This window comes from Lontra canadensis, unplaced genomic scaffold (assembly GCF_010015895.1).
Source record: "Lontra canadensis isolate GAN:19392208 unplaced genomic scaffold, GSC_riverotter_1.0 scaffold8, whole genome shotgun sequence".
In the NCBI taxonomy this organism is placed as follows: Eukaryota; Metazoa; Chordata; class Mammalia; order Carnivora; family Mustelidae; genus Lontra; species Lontra canadensis.
Genome location: NW_022631002.1, coordinates 16827527 through 16845879, shown reverse-complemented (window position 1 = coordinate 16845879; position 18353 = coordinate 16827527). Strand labels below are relative to the sequence as shown.

The 18353-nt window shown below is 41.1% G+C and overlaps 1 protein-coding gene across 2 annotated transcripts in view; it reads left to right on the top strand.

Moving 5' to 3' along the window:
• Positions 1 to 18353, top strand: part of TANGO6 (transport and golgi organization 6 homolog) — a 183027-nt gene that overhangs the window by 875 nt on the left and 163799 nt on the right. For both annotated transcript variants that reach the window (XM_032854085.1, XM_032854084.1), the window contains exons 2-3: positions 12434 to 13074; positions 15523 to 15639. In XM_032854085.1, coding sequence (XP_032709976.1) covers positions 12434 to 13074; positions 15523 to 15639 — 758 coding nt within the window. The remainder of the gene's footprint in view (positions 1 to 12433; positions 13075 to 15522; positions 15640 to 18353) is intronic.

Below are 18353 nucleotides of genomic sequence, written 5' to 3'. Positions count from 1 at the left end.
TTCTCAGACCAAAGGCAGATTATTCGGTATGGAGCCTCTGCTGTTCTCTGAAGCTTTGAGAAAGGACACAAGAGGTGGCACTGTGCAGGAAGGGGTTTCTAGGGTGAGCAGGGTAAGGTACACGAAGGGCCATGAGGTGACTGTTCCAAGTCTCAGATTTTGCGCTAATACCCCCCCTCCCCCACCACCACCAAATGCACAAATTCCCCCGAACATTGTACCATACCTGGGAGAAGTGAAAAGAGGTCATTCATAATAGTAATTGAGAGCCTACTAAGTGTCAGGCCCAATAGTATGCTGTTTACATGTATATTATTTAATCTTCATGACAATCCCATGAGATAGGTATTACTTGTATTTTCTTTTACAGATGTAGAACCAAGGCTCAGGTACATTCCAAGTTGGTACAGTGTCAGTCTAGTAAGTGGTAGAGTCAGGATTTTTCTTTTTAAAAGATTTTATTTATTTGAGAGAGAGCATACACAGAGGGAGAAGAGAGGGAGAAGTAAATTCCCTGCTGAGCAGGGAGCTGGACTGGGGGCTTGATTCCAGGACCCTGGGACCTGCTGAAGGCAGATGCCCAACTGACTGAGCCACTCAGGTGCCTGAGCCAGGATATTTTTTATTTTTATTTTTCAAGTAGGCTCTATGCCCAGTGTGAGACTTGAACTCAGGACCCCAAGATCAAAAGTGGCATGCTCTATCCACTTAGTCAAATGGCCATAGCTAGGATGGTTTTTAATTTTTTTTTTATTTTAAGTACCAGTATAGTTAATATACAGTGTTACATTAGTTTCAGGTGTACAGCGTAGTGATTCAGCCGTTCTATACAGCACCTGCAAATCATCGAAACAACTACACTCCTTAATCCCCATCATCTGTATCACCCATCCCTCCATCCACCTCCCCTCTGGTAACCATCAGTTTTCCTCTATAGCTAAGAGTCTGTTTCTTGGTTTGTCTGTCTGTCTGTCTCTCTTTGCTTGTTTTTGTTAGTTTCTTTCTTAAATTCCACATAGGAGTGAAATCATATGGTATTTGTCTTTCTCTGACTTATTTTGCTTAGCATTGTTTATACTCTCTAGCTCCATCCATATTGTTGAACATGGCAAGATTTCATTCTTTTTCATGGCTGAATGAAACACACACATCCCCCACATCTTTACCCATTCATCTATTGATGGATAACATTTGGGCTGCTCCCATAATTGGGATATTGTAAATAATGCTGCAGTAAGCATAGGGGTTCATATAGCCTTTTGAATTAGTGTTTGAGTATTCTCTGGGTAAATACCCAGTAGTGTGATTACTGGATTGTAGGGTAATTCTATTTTTAATTTTTTTTAAGATTTTATTTATTTATTTCACAGAGAGAGAGATCACAAGTAGGCAGAGAAGCAGGCAGAGAGGAGGAAGCAGGCAGACAGAAGGGGAAGCAGGCTCTCTGCTGAGAAGAGAGCCAGATGTGGGGCTCAATCTCAGGACCCTGAGATCATGACCTGAGCTGAAGGCAGTGGCTTAAACCACTGAGCCACCCAGGCACCCCTATTTTTAATTTTTAAAAAAATTTTACTTCTTAAAATTTTTTATATTTTGTGGAACCTTCATACTGTTTAGTTCTACATTGGCTGTACCAATTTGCATTCCCACCAACAGTGCGAGAGGGTTCCTTTCTCTCTGCATCCTTGCCAATACTCTTTCTTACGTTTTTTTATTTTAGCCGTTGTGACAGGTGTGAAGTGGTATCTCATTGTAGTTTTGATTTGCATTTCTCTGATGATGAGTGATGTTGAATATCTTTTCATGTGTCAGTCATCAGGATAGCTTTTTTTTGTTTATTTAATTTTTTTAGTAATCTCTACACCAAACATGGGACTGAAACTCACATCCCCATGATCAGGAGTGATTCCACACTTGCTCTTCAACGGAGCCAGCCAGGAACCCCTGGATGTCTTTTTTGAAGAAATGTTTGTTTATGTAGTCTGCCCATTTTAAATTGGGTTATTTGTTTTTTGGGTGTTGAGTTGTATAAGTTCTTTATATATTTTGGATACTTTTATTTTTTTCATAGAGCCAGGATTTGAACTCAGATGCCTTCCACTATAGTATGATAACTATGCTACTTTGCCCCAATGAAGAAGTAAACTGCAAAATAAAGTCTTAACTTGCTAATTGAGAGGTCACTTGTCTAGCAACTCAATCTAGAAATGACTGACAATGAGGTTAAATGAGCAAAAAATCTGGAAGTAATCTATCACAAAGCACATACATGCAAAGCACATTTTATTTTTTAAAAGATTTTATTTATTTGAGAGAGAAAATGAGAGGGAGAGAGAGAGAGAGAATGAGAAGAGGGAGGGTCAGAGGAGGAAGCAGACTCCTTGTCAAGCAAGGAGTCCTATGTGGGACTCTGTCCTGGGACTTCAGGATCATGACCTGAGCCAAAAGCAGTGACTTAACCAACTGAGCCACCCAGGTGCCTGCAAAGCACATTTATAAAAGACCCTCTCTAAATCTCAAAGAATATGGGCCCAGCATGCTTCCGCTGTGTGACTCTGCTTAAATCTCGAAGAATATGTGGTGGAATTACATACATATTTGTACTCAGTAAACATACAGGAATTCAAGCATTCCTATTTGAAAAAGTTTACTGTGGTAAAATGATAAGATATTGCACATATAGTCTGTTATATATTGTGTGCCTCTCTCTGCTGTTTCTTTTTATCATATCAGCTGCTGAGGGAATTGAAAACACTTCTGTGCATCATGAGTATTCAGATGTCTCTGATGGACTGAGGGTATTGAGAAGTCAGGATGAAAGTAGTGGTCAAAATTATATCCAGATGGATTATACTCTTTTTGATTTGCCTTTAAATTTGACACCTTTTAGGGGTGCCTGGGTGGCTCAGTGGGTTATAGCCTCCTCTGCCTTCAGCTCGGGTCATGATCCCAGGGTCCTGGGATGGAGCCCCACATCGGGCTCTCTGCTCAGCGAGAAGCCTTTGTCCTCTCTCTCTCTGCCTGCCTCTCTGCCTACTTGTCTGTCAAACAAATAAATAAAATCTTAAAAAAAATAAATTTGACTCCCTTTGAGGTAATACTTACTGGGAGTTATCTGTATATAATAGCGTGACCTTATTGCTACTGGAGAAACAAAATTACATAAAAATTTATGCTCCCAAGTATCTTGTCTGTTTGGGGAGATGGTACTATGCATATAGACCAAGAGAGATTAAACATAGTGGGATAATGCTAGTGGTGAAAGGATGGTGCAGATAGCACCTGGATAGGGGAGCAGTCATCAGGAGTGGAGCTGTGGAAGTCTGTAAGAGGAAGAGGAATTCAGTCTCGATGGGAATTAAACAGAAAGGAAGAAAGATGCCAGTGGTCTTTCACTTTTGAGCCATGAAATATTCTACATTAAGCATTTTCTCTTCCTCTGCCTTCCATTTCTGTTCTCAGTCATGGGGCACATAATAGTTATCTCCACCTCTTTTGTTAGGAAATGTGTTAAGCAGAATTTGAAAGGGGTTTGTCAATTTTTTATTTTTTAAGATTTATTATTTCCAGGGGTGGGGAGGGGCAGAGGGAGAAGGAGGGAGAGAATCTCAAGTACACTCTGTGTAGAGCCCGACACAGGTATCAATTCCACGACCCTGAGATCACGACATGAGCCAAAATCAGGAGTCGGAAGCTTAACCAACTGAGCCACACAGGGGTTTGTCAACTTTAATGAAGTTTTATTTGTAAGAAATGGAAACTGTCTCAGCAATAGTTTTCCTAACTATGAATTTTTTCTATACTAAATATATATTCAGTGAACTCTGTCATTAAATTTGAATTACATTGTCAGGAAGGAGCTGGAAATTTTGATAATTTGTAAATAATGAAGCTGTACCACACTTAATTTTGCATGCCGTATTGCTTTGCACTTTGCACATAATAAAGTACTACACAAACTGTGGAGTCTGATTTTAAATGTCACACAGCATAGGCATTTAAATTGGTGATTGGGAGGAATAAATAACGTTGTGCCTAAGAGCGGCATTTCCCAAAGTGTGATAGGGATGGTTTTAGGTGGTACATAGAGTAGCATTTTGAGGCTCTGTCATGTAGTATAGTGATCAAGAGCTAACTTACCAGGGAGAGTGGTATTGTTTTGATTTTTACAAATCTCTTTAGCATCTGGCTTATTAGAAGACAGCTGGATTTTCATATTCACTTCACTGTTTAGTCTGTCATGATGGGTTGTTTTGATTGAAATAGATGAAGAAAATCTAAACTCACATAGATATGTAGTTGGAAAAGGAAGAACTCGATTGCCTTCTCCAATAATTGTGTATATTTTTTCATAGTGTACTGAAACTGAACAAGAGGTAATTTCTTAAAGGTTAGTTGGGATATGGAATCTGAACTGAATGAACTTTTCACAGTTGGTACACTCATGAGAGAATGAGACCGAAAAAGGCAATAAATGGCCGAGTATTAATATGAAAATAATTTTTAACTTGCAGACTCCCTGAGGAGTCCATATACCCCATTTTGAAAACCACCTTAGGGGATGCCTTTGTTATTTTCAGGCAGATTTTAATTATTTATCACCAGTAGAGGGCAGAGAAGACTATGCTATGAAGGGGCTCTTGAAAAACAGCTAATAGCTTTTGTTTTAAATCATTTTCTTTGTGTCCCATTTTGGGTTCAAAGATCTTACAAAGTCGCAGGAAATCACTTAGAGGTTGTTTGGTGGTCTTAATGGTTAGTGGTTACAAGTTAGGAGAACACTTCTTTCCTTTTTTAGGTACATAGTAGCTAAAAGAACCAGAGACTCATGCTATTGAATCAGAACACTTGCCCTGAATGGTTTTAGAGAAGTACTGAAAAATTCTTAAACTTCTGATTCTCATTATTCTTAACGAGTAGTGTTATGTTCCTTTTTCTTATATAGAAGTAGTTGATATCCCTTATAGTAAAGTTTTTTAAAAATATAGAGAAACTAGAAGAAGAAAAATAAAATGACCTTAATCTCCACTATCTGGAGGTTGCATTTTGGGAAATATTTTTCTTTCTGATAAACATAGATAGACTACATACTGTTTTATAACCTTAAAATAAAATAACTCTTTTAAGTACAGAAACTATACATACTCACTTCAGAAAAAACTTTTAAATGTAGTTAAGCAAAAAAGAAAAATTACCCATAACCCTACCACCCAAAGGTCATCACTTAATACTTTGAAATATAACCTTTGAGAACCTTTTCTGTGTGTGTACATATGTATATACATGTACATATTTTATTTTTTATTTTTTTAAAGGATTTTATTTATTTATTTGACAGAGATTAGAAGTAGGCAGAGAGGCAGGCAGAGGGAGAGGAAGGGAAGCAAGCTCCCTGCTGAGCAGAGAGCCCGATGTGGGGCTCGATCCTAGGACCCTGGGATCATGACCTGAGCTGAAGGCAGAGGCTTAACCCACTGAGCCACCCAGGCGCCCCATGTACATATTTTATTTTTATTTTTTTATTTTTTTAAGATTTTATTTATTTAGATCACAAGTAGGCAGAGAGGCAGGCAGAGAGAGAGAGAGGAGGAAGCAGGCTCCCTGCTGAGCAGAGAGCCCGATGCGAGGCTCGATCCCAGAACCCTGAGATCATGACCTGAGCCGAAGGCAGAGGCTTTAACCCACCAAGCCACCCAGGTGCCCCCCGTGTACATATTTTAATAACAGGTTCCTAGTGTTCCTTTATTGATCAGTTTTCAGAATGATAGTGTCTTAATCTTCAAAGGTAACCAATGAAGAAATTTCTTTATTTTATTATGAGCTAATAGATTTTTTTGTGTATATGATATGTTTCAAAAATTGTAGTCATTATTCTTGATGCTCAAATTGCCGCACTTGTGGCTTGTGGGAGCCACTCCAGGGCTCTTTTTTTCTTTTTTAAAGATCTTATTTATTTATTTGACAGACAGAGATCACAAGTAGGCAGAGAAGCAGGCAGAGAGAGAGGAGGAAGCAGGCTCCCTCCTGAGTAGAGAGCCTAATGCAGGGCTCGATCCCAGAGCCCTGGGATCATGACCTGAGCTGAGTGCAGAGGCTTTAACCAGCTGAGCCACCCAGGTACCCCTTCAGGGCTCTTTGACATGACCCTGGTAGTCTTTGATAGCCTTCTCGCTTTCAGGCATAAGATGTCCCAGACTCATCTTACACATTTCTTGCCCTATTCTTGAAAACAACTGTCTTTAAGAAGTGATATTTATTTATTTATTAGAGAAAGAGAGAGCATGAGTGGGCGGGGATGGGAGGGCAGAGAGACTCTCAAGCAGTCTCCACACTCAGTGCAGGACCCAATGCAGGCCTTGAACCTACAACCCTGAGATGAAATCAAGAGTCAGATGCTCAACCTATTGAGCCACCCAGACGCCCTGAAGGAGAAGTGGTATCAGAGACTGCAGTCTACTACAGTATGGATACTAGGCCTATTCATTGTCCCTGGTGTCATTACTTACAGACTTTTTCAATTATTAAAGCTAGGAAATATGTGGATTTTCAAAAAACAAAACACAAATCCACAGTTCTTACTGATAGCCCAATTAAAATGAAATATGATGGAGTTTAAATTTTTCCCAACATTTCATGAAAATTTTCAAGCATATAGAAAAATGGACAGAATTTTATAGTGAAAACCCATATACCATGATTTAGATTCTTTCTTTCAGTTTTTTGAAATATTTTATTTATTTATTTGACAGAGAGAGATACAGTGAGAAAGGAGACACAAGCAGGGGCAGAGGGAGAGGGAGAGGGAGAAGCAGGCTCCGCACTGAGCAGGGAGCCTGACGGGCTTGATCAGACACTTAACGACTGAGCCACTCAGGTGCCCCTGACCTAGATTCTTTCTTCATCCCATATTTGTCCACCTAGCCATTCTTCTGTATTTTATATTTTTATATTTATATTTCTTTTATCTGAAAATATTGGTTCCAATGAAGTTAATATAGTTTACTTATTTCATACATATATATATACATATATAGGTATATGCTTAACACATTCACACACATGCATATAATATTTTAAAATAACAAATCCTGCATCACCATCATCAACAAACCTTTTTTTTTTTTTTTAAAGATTTTATTTATTTATTTGAGATCACATGTAGGCAGAGAGGCAGGCAGAGAGAGGGGGGGAAGCAGGCTCCCTGCACAGAGCAGAGAGCCCAATGCCAGGCTCGATTCCAGGACCCTGAGATTGTGACCTGAGCTGAAGGCAGAGGCTTAACTCACTGAGCCACCCAGGCGCCCCATATTTTTTTAAAAAATATTTTATTTATTTGACAGAGATAGTGAGAGAGAGCACAAGCAGGGAAGCAGCAGAGGGAGAAGCAGACTCCCTGCTGAAGGACTCGATTCCAGGACCCTGCAATCACGACCTGAGTCAAAAGCAGATGCCTAACTGACTGAGCCACCCAGGTGCCTCTACAAACCTACTAATTTTAGGGAATTTTTGTTTTTTGTTCTCAGGATGTATAAAGTTCTTTCTTTTTTTTTTTTTTAAGATTTTATTTTTAAGTAATCTCGCTACCCAGTGTGGCGCCTGAAGTCAACAACCCTGAGATCAAGAGTCTGCACACTCTACCAGCTGAACCACCCAGGTGCCCCTAAAGTTCTGTATTTCAAGTGACTTGAAATAATTCTCTGCATTTATGCTGCTAACTTGGTATAGAGCAGGAGTCCGCATACTTTTTCTGTAAAGGAGCAGACAGTAAATATTTTGGGCTTTGTGACCCATATAGGCTGTTACAATTACTCAATTCTGTTGCTGTGGCTTGAAAGCAGCCATAGATAATATACAAATAAATGGGCATGACTACGTTCCAGTAAAACTTTATGGAAAAGGTGGTACACCAGATTTGAACTGCAGATTGTACTTTGACAACTGTGAACATAAAATACAGAGTTATTAGATCCATTTGTATGTTTCTGATTTTTAGGAATTATTTTGAAAAAAATTTTTACTTAATTTTTTTTTAACTAAGAAAAACACATATAGTGTTCCAAAAGAAAAACTCTAAAACTGGATGAATTTGTCCCTAGCTCCTCCCCACTGTTCTCTTCTCTCTGTAGATAAACTCATTTTACTTTTTAATTTGTTCTTTCACTCCTTTTGTATAATAAAAGCAAATAATGTATTTTATATTTGTTTCCTTTCTTAGACAAAAGGTGGCATGTGATAGACATTCTTTTATAGCTTACTTTTTTTTAAAGATTTTATTTATTTATTTGACAGAGAGATTACAAGTAGGCAGAGAGGCAGGCAGAGAGAGAGGGGGAAGCAGGCTCCCTGCTGAGCAGAGAGCCTGATGCGGGGCTTGATCCCAGGACCCTGAGATCATGACCTGAGCCGAAGGCAGAGAGGCTCAACCCACTGAGCCACCCAGGTGCCCCTTATACCTTACTTTTAATATTTTATGTCTTAGAGATTACTACATCATGGTTTACAGCAATTTTCCTCCTTTATAAGCATGCTGTTATCTGGATATACTATTGTTTATTCAGTCACGTCTCTTTTAATGGACATTTGGGTTGTCTCAGGTCTTCTGTTAATACAAGAAGCACTACAATGAATAGCCTGTGTATATGTAATTTTGCATTTTTGTCTGTGTATTTATCTATAGGATAGATTCCTAAAAAGTGGGATTGCTGGGCCAAACGTTAAATACGTATATAATTTTGTTAGATATTGCCAAATTGCTCTCTTCAGGAATGTTACCATTTTCGTTTCTTCCAGAAATGTATGACAGTGCGTGATTTCCCAAAACCCTGCCACATAATGTGTTATGAAACTTTTGGATTTTAGCCAGTTGATAAATGGGAAGTGCTATTTCAGTATAGTTTTAATTTACTTTTCTGTTATGAACAAGGTTGATCTTATTTTTATGTTTAGAAGTCATTTGCATTTCTTTTTCTGTAAACTGTTCATATCTTTTGCTCATATAGTATTTCATACTCTGTTCACTTTATTTTTTTTAAAGATTTTATTTATTTGATAGAGGGCACAAGCAAGGGGAGCAGCAGGCAGACGAAGAGGGAGAAGCAGACTCCTTGCTGAGCAGGGAGCCTGATAAGGGGCTTGATTGCAGAAACCTGGGATCATGACCTGAACCAAAGGCAGACGCCTGACTGAGCCACCCAGGCGCCATCTCTGTTCACTTTATTTATTTATTTGTTTATTTATTTATTTATGATTTTATTTATTTGTGTGAGAGAGAGAGAGCATACACAGGCAGAGGGAGCAGCAGGTAGAGGGAGAAGCAGGCTCCCTGCTGAGCAAGGAGTCCTATAAGCTACTCTATCCCACAACCCTGGGATCATGACCTGAGCTGAAGGCAGACGCTTAACCCATTGAGCCACCCAGTCATCCCACCCCTCTGTTCACTTTAGAATATACTTATTTAGAATATATTGAATGAGCATGTCATTAAATAAAATTCAGTGAAATTTTTTTTGCAGTAATCTTTGCACCCAGTTGGGGCTCGAACTCATGACCCCAATATCAAGAGTCAGATGCGGTCTGGACTGAGCCAGCCAGGTGCCCCTTGAGATAACTTAATGGCTACAAATATTCCATTATTCATTCATTCATCTACTACCTGTTTTGATCAATAGTACTTTATCTGACTGGCCTTGTTCCAGGCAAGGAGAATACAACAATGAATGAAACAGAGCAACATTCCTGTCTGCAAGTAGCTTTTATTCTTGTTGGCAAAGAGACAATAAATAATAAACAAAATAAATACTACACTTACATGTAGTATGTTAGGTACAGGTAGATGGTTATTTACTCATCCAGTCTCCTGTTACTGAATATATACTTCTCATTTTACACTATTATAAGTAATGCTCTGCTGAGTACTCTTTTCGTTATTCCATTTTAATCCTTTCTAATTTGTTTCTTAGAAGGTGTTTTAGTCTTAAAGTGTGTTACTTCTTATATTCATTTACATTGTCAGCATTTTATTATGGTTTTCTAACCATAACCCTCCTCTTTGCCTTGTATTTTTAATAGTTGTCCTGGAATTACAGTACATATCCTTAATTTTTCACGATCTGCTTGGAGTTAATATTGTTACTACTTCACATTAACAGTTAAGAACCTTGCAACTATAAGGGCCATTTTATGGCTCCCAGACCCCAACTTGGGCTTTATGCTATGATTTTCTTTTTAAAGTTTAATTTCTTTGAGAGAGAGCACAGAGGGAGAGAGAAGGTGAGAGGGAGAAGCAAGAAGCAGACTCCCTGCTGAGCAGAGAGCCCAACATGGGTCTTGATTCTAGAAATCCCAGATCAAGACCTGAGCTAAAGGTAGACATTTAACTGATTAAGTCCCCCAAGTGCCCCTATGCTATTATGATTTTTATGTTTATTATATTTATAGAAGTTATAAATCCAATACACTTTCATAGATTTTGCCTTAGACATACATATATTTGAAGAAATTAAGAGAAAAACTTAGTCTTTTATATTTACCATTTCTGATGTTCTTTATTCCTTCCCAAAGATCCCGTGTAGTATTATTTTCCTTCCACTTGAAGAATTTCCTTTACCATTTGTTTGTACTGCAGGACTGCTGACAGTTCTCTTCATTTTCATTGAACTGAAATGTCTTTATTTTACTTTCATTTTTATAGGTTATTTTTACTAGATATAGAATATTTTATATTTTTACTAGATATAGAATCTAGAATTCCAAGTTGACATCTTATTTTTTATGTCAGTATTTTATTATTTTTTTTCTAGAGAGAGTGTCATGAGCAGTGGGGGAAGGCCAAAGGGAAGGGGAGAAGGAGAATTTTTTTTTTTTAAGATTTTATTTATTTATGTGACAGACAGAGATCACAAGTAGGCAGAGAAGCAGGCAGAGAGAGAGGAGGAAGCAGGCTCCCCTCTGAACAGAAAGCCTGACGTGGGGCTCGATCCCAGGACCCCGGGATCATGACCTGAGCCGAAGGCAGAGGCCTAAACCTCTGAGCCACCCAGGTGCCCCAAGAATTTTTTTTTAAAGATTTTATTTATTTGAGAGAGAGAGTGTGGGTGGTGGGAGGGGCAGAGGGAGAGGGACAAGCAGACACCATGTTGAGCATGGAGCCTGATGCAGGGGTCAATCTCACAATCCTGAAATCACGACCTGAGCCGAAAACGAAGAGACTTTTGTCTAACGGATGGAGCCACCCAGGTGCCCTGGCAGAGAGAGAACCTTAAGCAGGCTCCATACCTAGCAAGGAGCCCGACATGGGGCTCCTTTTCACGACCTTGAGCTCATGACCCTGAGCTCATGACCTGAACCGAAATCAAGAGTCAGACACTTAACTGACTGAGCCATCCAGGTGCCCCTCTTCTGTCAGTATTTTAAAGATGTTTTTCTACCAATTTTAGCAGTCAGTGTTCGTAAGTTCATAGTCATTCACAGCATCGTCCCTCTTCTATAGTACTCCGTATTTTTCTGGCTTCTGTCAAGATTTTCTCTTTCTCTCTGGTTTTAACAATTGGCTCTAATATGCCTAGGTGTGATTTTCTTTTTACTTACCTTGGTACTTGGAGAGTCAACATGAGCTGGGTGTACGAATTTTGTAGTTCGTAGTTCAGAGCTGGTTTTTAAAGACATGGACCTGGGGAAGATCCTTGAGGAAGAGAGCGTGGAATTCAGGACAAGCCCAGGAGAATGTAGAGGCCTGGTAGAGGAGGGCCAAGCAGCAGAGGCACGGGGCCCTTGAGATGTCTCAGAAGCCAAGGGAGGAGTGTGTTTCAAGGAGGGAGTTGTCAGCTCTGTCAGCTACTGCTGTGAGCATGTTAGGCTCCTTCACCAGTAGAGGGCAGAAAAGACCATTTTAGGAAAGGTTCTGGGGGGCGGATTGAAAATAGATATTTTGTGGGGGGGAGGTGATTAAATGAATCCCTCCTACCCTTAGGCCCATATTTTGTGAACTGCTGCACTAGAATGTAAGTTCCATGAGAGAAGAGACTTTGTTTTGTTTAGTGCTTTATCCCTGGCACCTAGAACAGTTTGGATGAATCTTCGGTGGTAAACATTCAGCCTTTTATTTTTTAGTTCTGGCTACAATTTAAGCCCAGGAAGATGACTAGATATGACCTCCGCCCTCAGAACACACGGGGAATAGAAACAAACTACATCAAGTATAATGTGTTATATGCCATTCTCCCCACATTCCAGAGTGCTTTGGGAAGGCAGAAAATGGGGTCTTGAATCCTGCTTAGGCTTGGGTGGTGCAACTGGAGAAAGTTTCCTTCCCATGGACAGTGACATCTGGGCCAGGCCCCAGAGGATAAGCTGGAGTGGGTAAGGCATTCCACACACTGAGAAGTACAATTTGTTTCCCATGTATGCGATCCTTTTTTTTTCCCCCCTTCAAAAGGATCAGACTCAAGTTCGCTACAGATCACAAAACACGATGTCCTGTTGGCTACTTTAAATTCTAACCTGTCTGCTTTGGAGGACAAATTGCTGAAGGATCCTCACTGGAAGACACTGAAACTCCTAAGGGATGAAATCGCTAATAACTCAGAATGGCCACAAAACTCTGTGGATGTCACCTGGAGTTTTACCTCTCAAGCCTTATTGTTGCTGTTGTGCTTGAAGGAAACCATGATCCACCTTGCAGCTGATTTCACTCCAGGTAAACCCAACCTGAAGACTCCAGAAGCTGCTCCTGCCCTGAGCCCAGATACACTTAGCATCTCTCAGCAGAAGACTGTCCAGTCAGCCTTGCAGTTTGTAGTCACCTTGGGTATCTGCCCCTATCTCATGCCTGGAGTCGGAGTCCCTTTGAGATGCAGAACTGAGTTTGGGGCTGTCGTTCAGGATGTGGTGTGCCTCAATGATCCTCCTCATGCGACCCGGCGCCTGTACACCAGCTGCAAGGTTCTTCTAAATGTTGCACGTCACACATCTCTGGGGAGCTTGATTTTCTGCCGCCATTTTGGAGATATTGCTGCCGGTCTGTGCCAGCTGGGATTCTGCTCAATCAAGAGAAAACCACCGAAACCTGAGGGCGAGGTAAACACACATTGAGTGTGTGTGTGTGTCTTTGTGAATGTTTGTATATTTGTGTGTGTGGTTATAAAAGACAATTCTTAGGTCTTTGGAAAAGGGCTGTTGGAAAGACCTAGAATTCCTGTTGAATGCCAAAGCATATCTAGTGGATAAATGAATCTTTTTATTTATTTATTTATTTTAAAGATTTTATTTATTTATTTGACAGATATAGATCACAAGTAGGCAGAGAGGTAGGCAGAGAGAGAGGAGGAAGCAGGCTCCCTGCCGAGCAGAGAGCCCGATGCGGGGCTCGATCCCAGAACCCTGAGATCATGACCTGAGCCAAAGGCAGAGGCTTAACCCACTGAGCCACCCAGGTGCCCCTAAATGAATCTTTTTAGAAGGCTGGTGCGTCATTTATTAGATGCTAGTCCTTAGCATGCCTAGAGAGTCCATTTTACCTGTTTCTTCTTGTCATTTTGTGACAATGATTGCAGGTTCTTTCTTGAATCTCTGTTTCCTTTCTTCTTCTTCTTCTTCTTCTTCTTCTTCTTCTTCTTCTTCTTCTTCTTCTTCTTCTTTTTTGCTTCTGTTTCTATACACATAAAATGTGTGTAATGATATTTGCCTTGGAGGGTGGTTGTGAGGATTAAGGATAATGTGTGTGAAGTGCCTAACCCAATCTCCAGTAGTGCTCATCAAAAAGTAATTACTACTAATACTAGTTTTAAACTATTCGTCTGTCCTTCATCAAGTTCTTGGAAAGATTAAATGAAATTAAGTATGTAAAGCACTGGGTCACTGCATAATTCAATTAGTGTTCATTATTAGTATTAGCTGTTAGGAGTATTGGCCTGGTTTTTTTTCTTGCTGACATAGTAAGGATTTGGGTACCTGGATTGTAAAGGTGCTGTAGAGGTTACAGAAGCAAAAGACGTTAACTGAAGAGACAAGATGCATAAGTACATCATAGCAGGGACCCCGAGTTCCTCATGAGAAGGCCACCAGCATCAGCATAGGAGCCTAGTGAGAAGGAGCTCTTAAGATCTAAATGTATTGAAGGTCAATGTGTCTCGAATGTGGGCTAATTCCTTCGCCCCTGCAGCCAGATTCATAATGCCCACCCGCCTCGTTTCTCTGTCACCTATGTCACCCTCTAATCGTAGTTCTTCTCTGTTTGTTCCCTTTTCTGTTCTCTTTCCTGCATATGTTCACAAACATTTGTCTAAAAGCTGCTGTCATCCGAGCAGTGACATGAAATGATGAGCTCCCCCGGTGGCTTCATGTTGTGGGAAGCAGGGCACTGTGCTCTTTACGACAGGGTGTGAGTCTTGGCATTTCTCTCCATGCCTTCTGCTTCCAGTGCTCTAAGATAAGGGGGGGGGTGTGGATTGACAGATCTTAGTACTATTACCTGAGCAGTGCCCCAGAGTGTCAAGCAGGAAGGAGAAAAGGGAAGCACACAGAAAGGACCAAGTAGGAAGGAAAGAGAAGTTGACAGAAGGGGAAACACGGGGGGTACATGTTTTGCAGCTAGGCAAGTCCCAGCATCAGGAGCTGCTCTAAGCAGTACGAGTGCTTCACATTGCTAAATGGTAATGGGCACAATCCTGACTGCTTTACCAAGTTACTGAAGGGGAACAGTACTGTTGAGGTTCAAGGAGGCCCAACAGATAGCACTCCTCGGGCACCTGGGTGGCTCAGTGGGTTAAGCTTCTGCCTTCGGCTTGGATCATGGCCTCAGGGTCCTGGGATTGAGCCCCACATCGGGCTCTCTGCTCAGCGGGGAGCCTGCTTCTTCCTCTCTCTCTCTCTGCCTGCCTGTCTGCCTACTTGTGATCTCTCTCTCTCTGTCAAATAAACAAATAAAATCTTAAACAAAACAAAAAACAAATAGCACTCCTCTTTGCTGCCCAACTTCTGAGTGAATTAAAATTTAACCGAGTAAGTGAGCTAAAAACTCAAAATGTCGTCTCTCCTGCTCCTAAGTGCAAAACTGGGGATATAGCTTATCGATGGAGACAGTTGGGCTTCCTAACAGCGCATTCCAGAGTTAGACACACTTACTATTCACCAGTTGTAAGGAGTGCTAGAAAACTGTAGCACCCTGTGCTCCCCCGTGGCAGGGGATATGCCCCTATAAAATCCACAGCAAGGAAGAGCAGAGCAGAATGTACACTTGCTCCCAAGACGCAGAAGACAAACGAGCCAAGTTGTACCTGCCAACACTCACTGGTGAGTAAGTTTATTTCAGACTCACCAATAAGTTAAGTGCCTAAAATCTCCTGCTCCGAGGTGAATGAGGGGGTGCAGAGGGTGCCAGGAGTGTTTTGGTGTTATTACTTCCCCCATATGGAAGGGAGTCAAGAGAAGGAAGCCTGTTCTCCTGTCCTGTCATCAGTGTTTTTGTACAGTACCGTGAACTTTACCTTCTACTGCCTGCTAAAGCCAAGTACATGTTTCTTTTAGGTTTTAACAGAAGAGGAAAAAACGCTATCTAGAGAGGCCCTGAGAGACATCTTGGATCAAGCGTATCAACCACTAGCAGTCCGAGAGTTACTTCTCCTCCAGGGAGGATCACCCCAGGTATTCCGATCTGGGTGCTCCTGTGGGTGAATCATTGGTGATAATGTGCAGAGTATTGTCTTCTCCTGGGAGATTTGGTAATCTAGTTGAGTCTTTGGTATTTGTGAAACTAAGTTACACTGACCCTTAGGATAATTTTTTTTTAAGATTTTATTTCATTTATTATTTATTTTTTTAAAAAGATTTTATTTATTTATTTGTCAGAGAGAGAGAGAGAGAGAGTGCGCACAAGCAGGCAAAGGCGGAGAGAGAAGCAGACTCCCTCCTGAGCAAGGAAACTGATGTGGGGCTTGTTCCCAGGAGCCTGGGATCATGACATGAACCGAAGGCATCGGCTTAATCGACTGAGCCACCCAGGCGTCCCTAAGATTTTATTTTTAAGTAATCTCTACACCCACTGTGGGGCTTGAAACTATGAGCCCAAGATCAAGAATCGAATGCTCTAATAACTAAGCCAGCCAGGCACCCCAGCCATTAGGATAATTTTTAAGGATTTTTCTATTAATGGAATGATGGCCGCTTTTTCCAAGGATATGGCCATTTTATTTATTTGCTTTGAATTTTTGTTCATTTTAAAAATTTAACTAGAATATGGCAATCTTACTGAAAATGTATTTTATTCATTCTGAAACTGAAGCTCTTTGGGTGCCTGGGTGACTCAGTTGAGCGACTGCCTTTGGCTCAGGTCATGATCCCAGACTCCTAGGTTCCAGTTCCACATCGGGCTCCCAGCTCCTTGGGGAGTCTGCTTCTCCCTCTGACCTTCTTCTCTCTCGTGCTCTCTCAAATAAATAAATAAAATCTTAAAAAAAAAATTTCTGAAACTGAAGCTCTTTTTTAATACTAAAATTTGGCTGTTTGATAATACATTCTTTGGGCAGAAATGTTTAGACATCTTATTCTTTGAATGGAATATATATATAGTCAAGACATTAACATTAGTGCTATCATTGGGACTATTTTTATCTCCTTTGAAAACATAATAGTATATATTCTGGTAGGTATAAGATATTTTCTTAAAAATAATTTATCTGAAATGTTTTATTTATTTATTTTTTTAAGATTTTGTTTATTTATTTGACACAGAGAGAGAGAGATCACAAGTAGGCAGAGAGGCAGGCAGAGAGAGAGGAGGAAGCAGGCTCCCCACCGAGCAGAGAGCCTGATGCGAGGCTCAATCCCAGGACCCTGAGACCATGACCTGAGCCGAAGGTAGAGGCTTAACCCACTGAGCCACCCAGGCGCCCCTATTTTTTTTTTTTTAATTTTATTTATTTATTTGACGGACAGAGACCACAAGTATGCAGAGAGGCAGGCAGAGAGAGAGAGAGCAGGAAGCAGGCTCCCTGCTGAGCAGAGAGCCCGATGCGGGGCTCGATCCCAGGACCCTGAGATCATGACCTGAGCCGAAGGCAGAGGCTTAACCCACTGAGCCACCCAGGTGCCCCAGGCGCCCCTATTTTTAATTTTATTTTTTTAAGAGTTTATTTATTTGACACAGAGAGAGAGAGATCACAAGGAGGCAGAGAGGCAAGCAGAGAGGGGAAGCAGGCTCCCTGCTGAGCAGAAAGCCCTTTGTGGGGTTCTAAACCAGGACCCTGAGATTATGACCTGAGCCAATGGCAGAGGCTTAACCCACTGAGCCATCCAGGTGCCCCTATCTGAAATGTTTTAATTTGATGATTTAGATGGATTTATCTACTTGCTTATAGTATCTATGTTTAGTTATGACCATAGCTTAGTAAAGAGTTAGGGGCCAAAGGAGTTAGTGGTCGGTCAGGAACAAGGACCGGCCGAAGCTGGGCATACAAAGATATCTCCTAGATGAAGTCGTCTTCGTTTCATCTCTAGAATATTACTGTAGCCTCCCATTGGGCCCCTCTGGCCTCACACTCGGCTTCTCCGGATGCCTCCACAGCTTGCCAGATTGAATCCGTGCATTATAAGAGCATGGTGAAGAGCAGAGGCTCTGGAGGTCAGCGTACTCTGGAGGTGAGCACATTGCAGTATGCAGTTATGTGAATTAGTAAACCTTTCCGCCCCTCAGTTTCCTTAATGATAGGATAGTAACTCCTTGCAAGTCCGTTGTGAGATTATGTGAGTTATTTAGCACAGTGCCTGGCAAATCATAACCCCCTCAATAAGTGGTAATTATTAGTCCTCCTTAAATAAAAGAGAGAGGACAGGCTAGTTAGGATCAAATGTTTCTCTCGCTGGTTTTTATGTTCACATAGTTACATACCATGATTGACAGCAACATAGTTCACATTCTAGACCCAAAGCAAGAGACCCCAAGTCTGTTTTGTTCATGGTGACTCCACAAAGCTCTCAAAAAGGAGTGCTTGAAGAAATTCAACTCTTTTTTCTTTTCTTTTCTTTTCTTTTTTTTTTTTTAAGATTTTATTCATTTATTTGACACACAGAGAGAGAAATCACAAGTAGGCAGAGAGGCAGGCAGAGAGAGAGGGGGAAGCAGGCTCTCCGCTGAGCAGAGAGCCTGATGTGGGACTCTGTCCCAGGACCCTGAGATCATGACCTGAGCCGAAGGCAGAGGCTTAACCCACTGAGCCACCCAGGCGCCCCTCAACTCTTTTTTCAAAGTGCTGTGCTGCAAGGAGTCAAAGTAGCTGAGACCATGGAGGCAAGGACTAGCATGCCCTCTTACTGTCACGAACTGTACCCTTAGTGGTGAGTAACGTTCATAGGACCATATG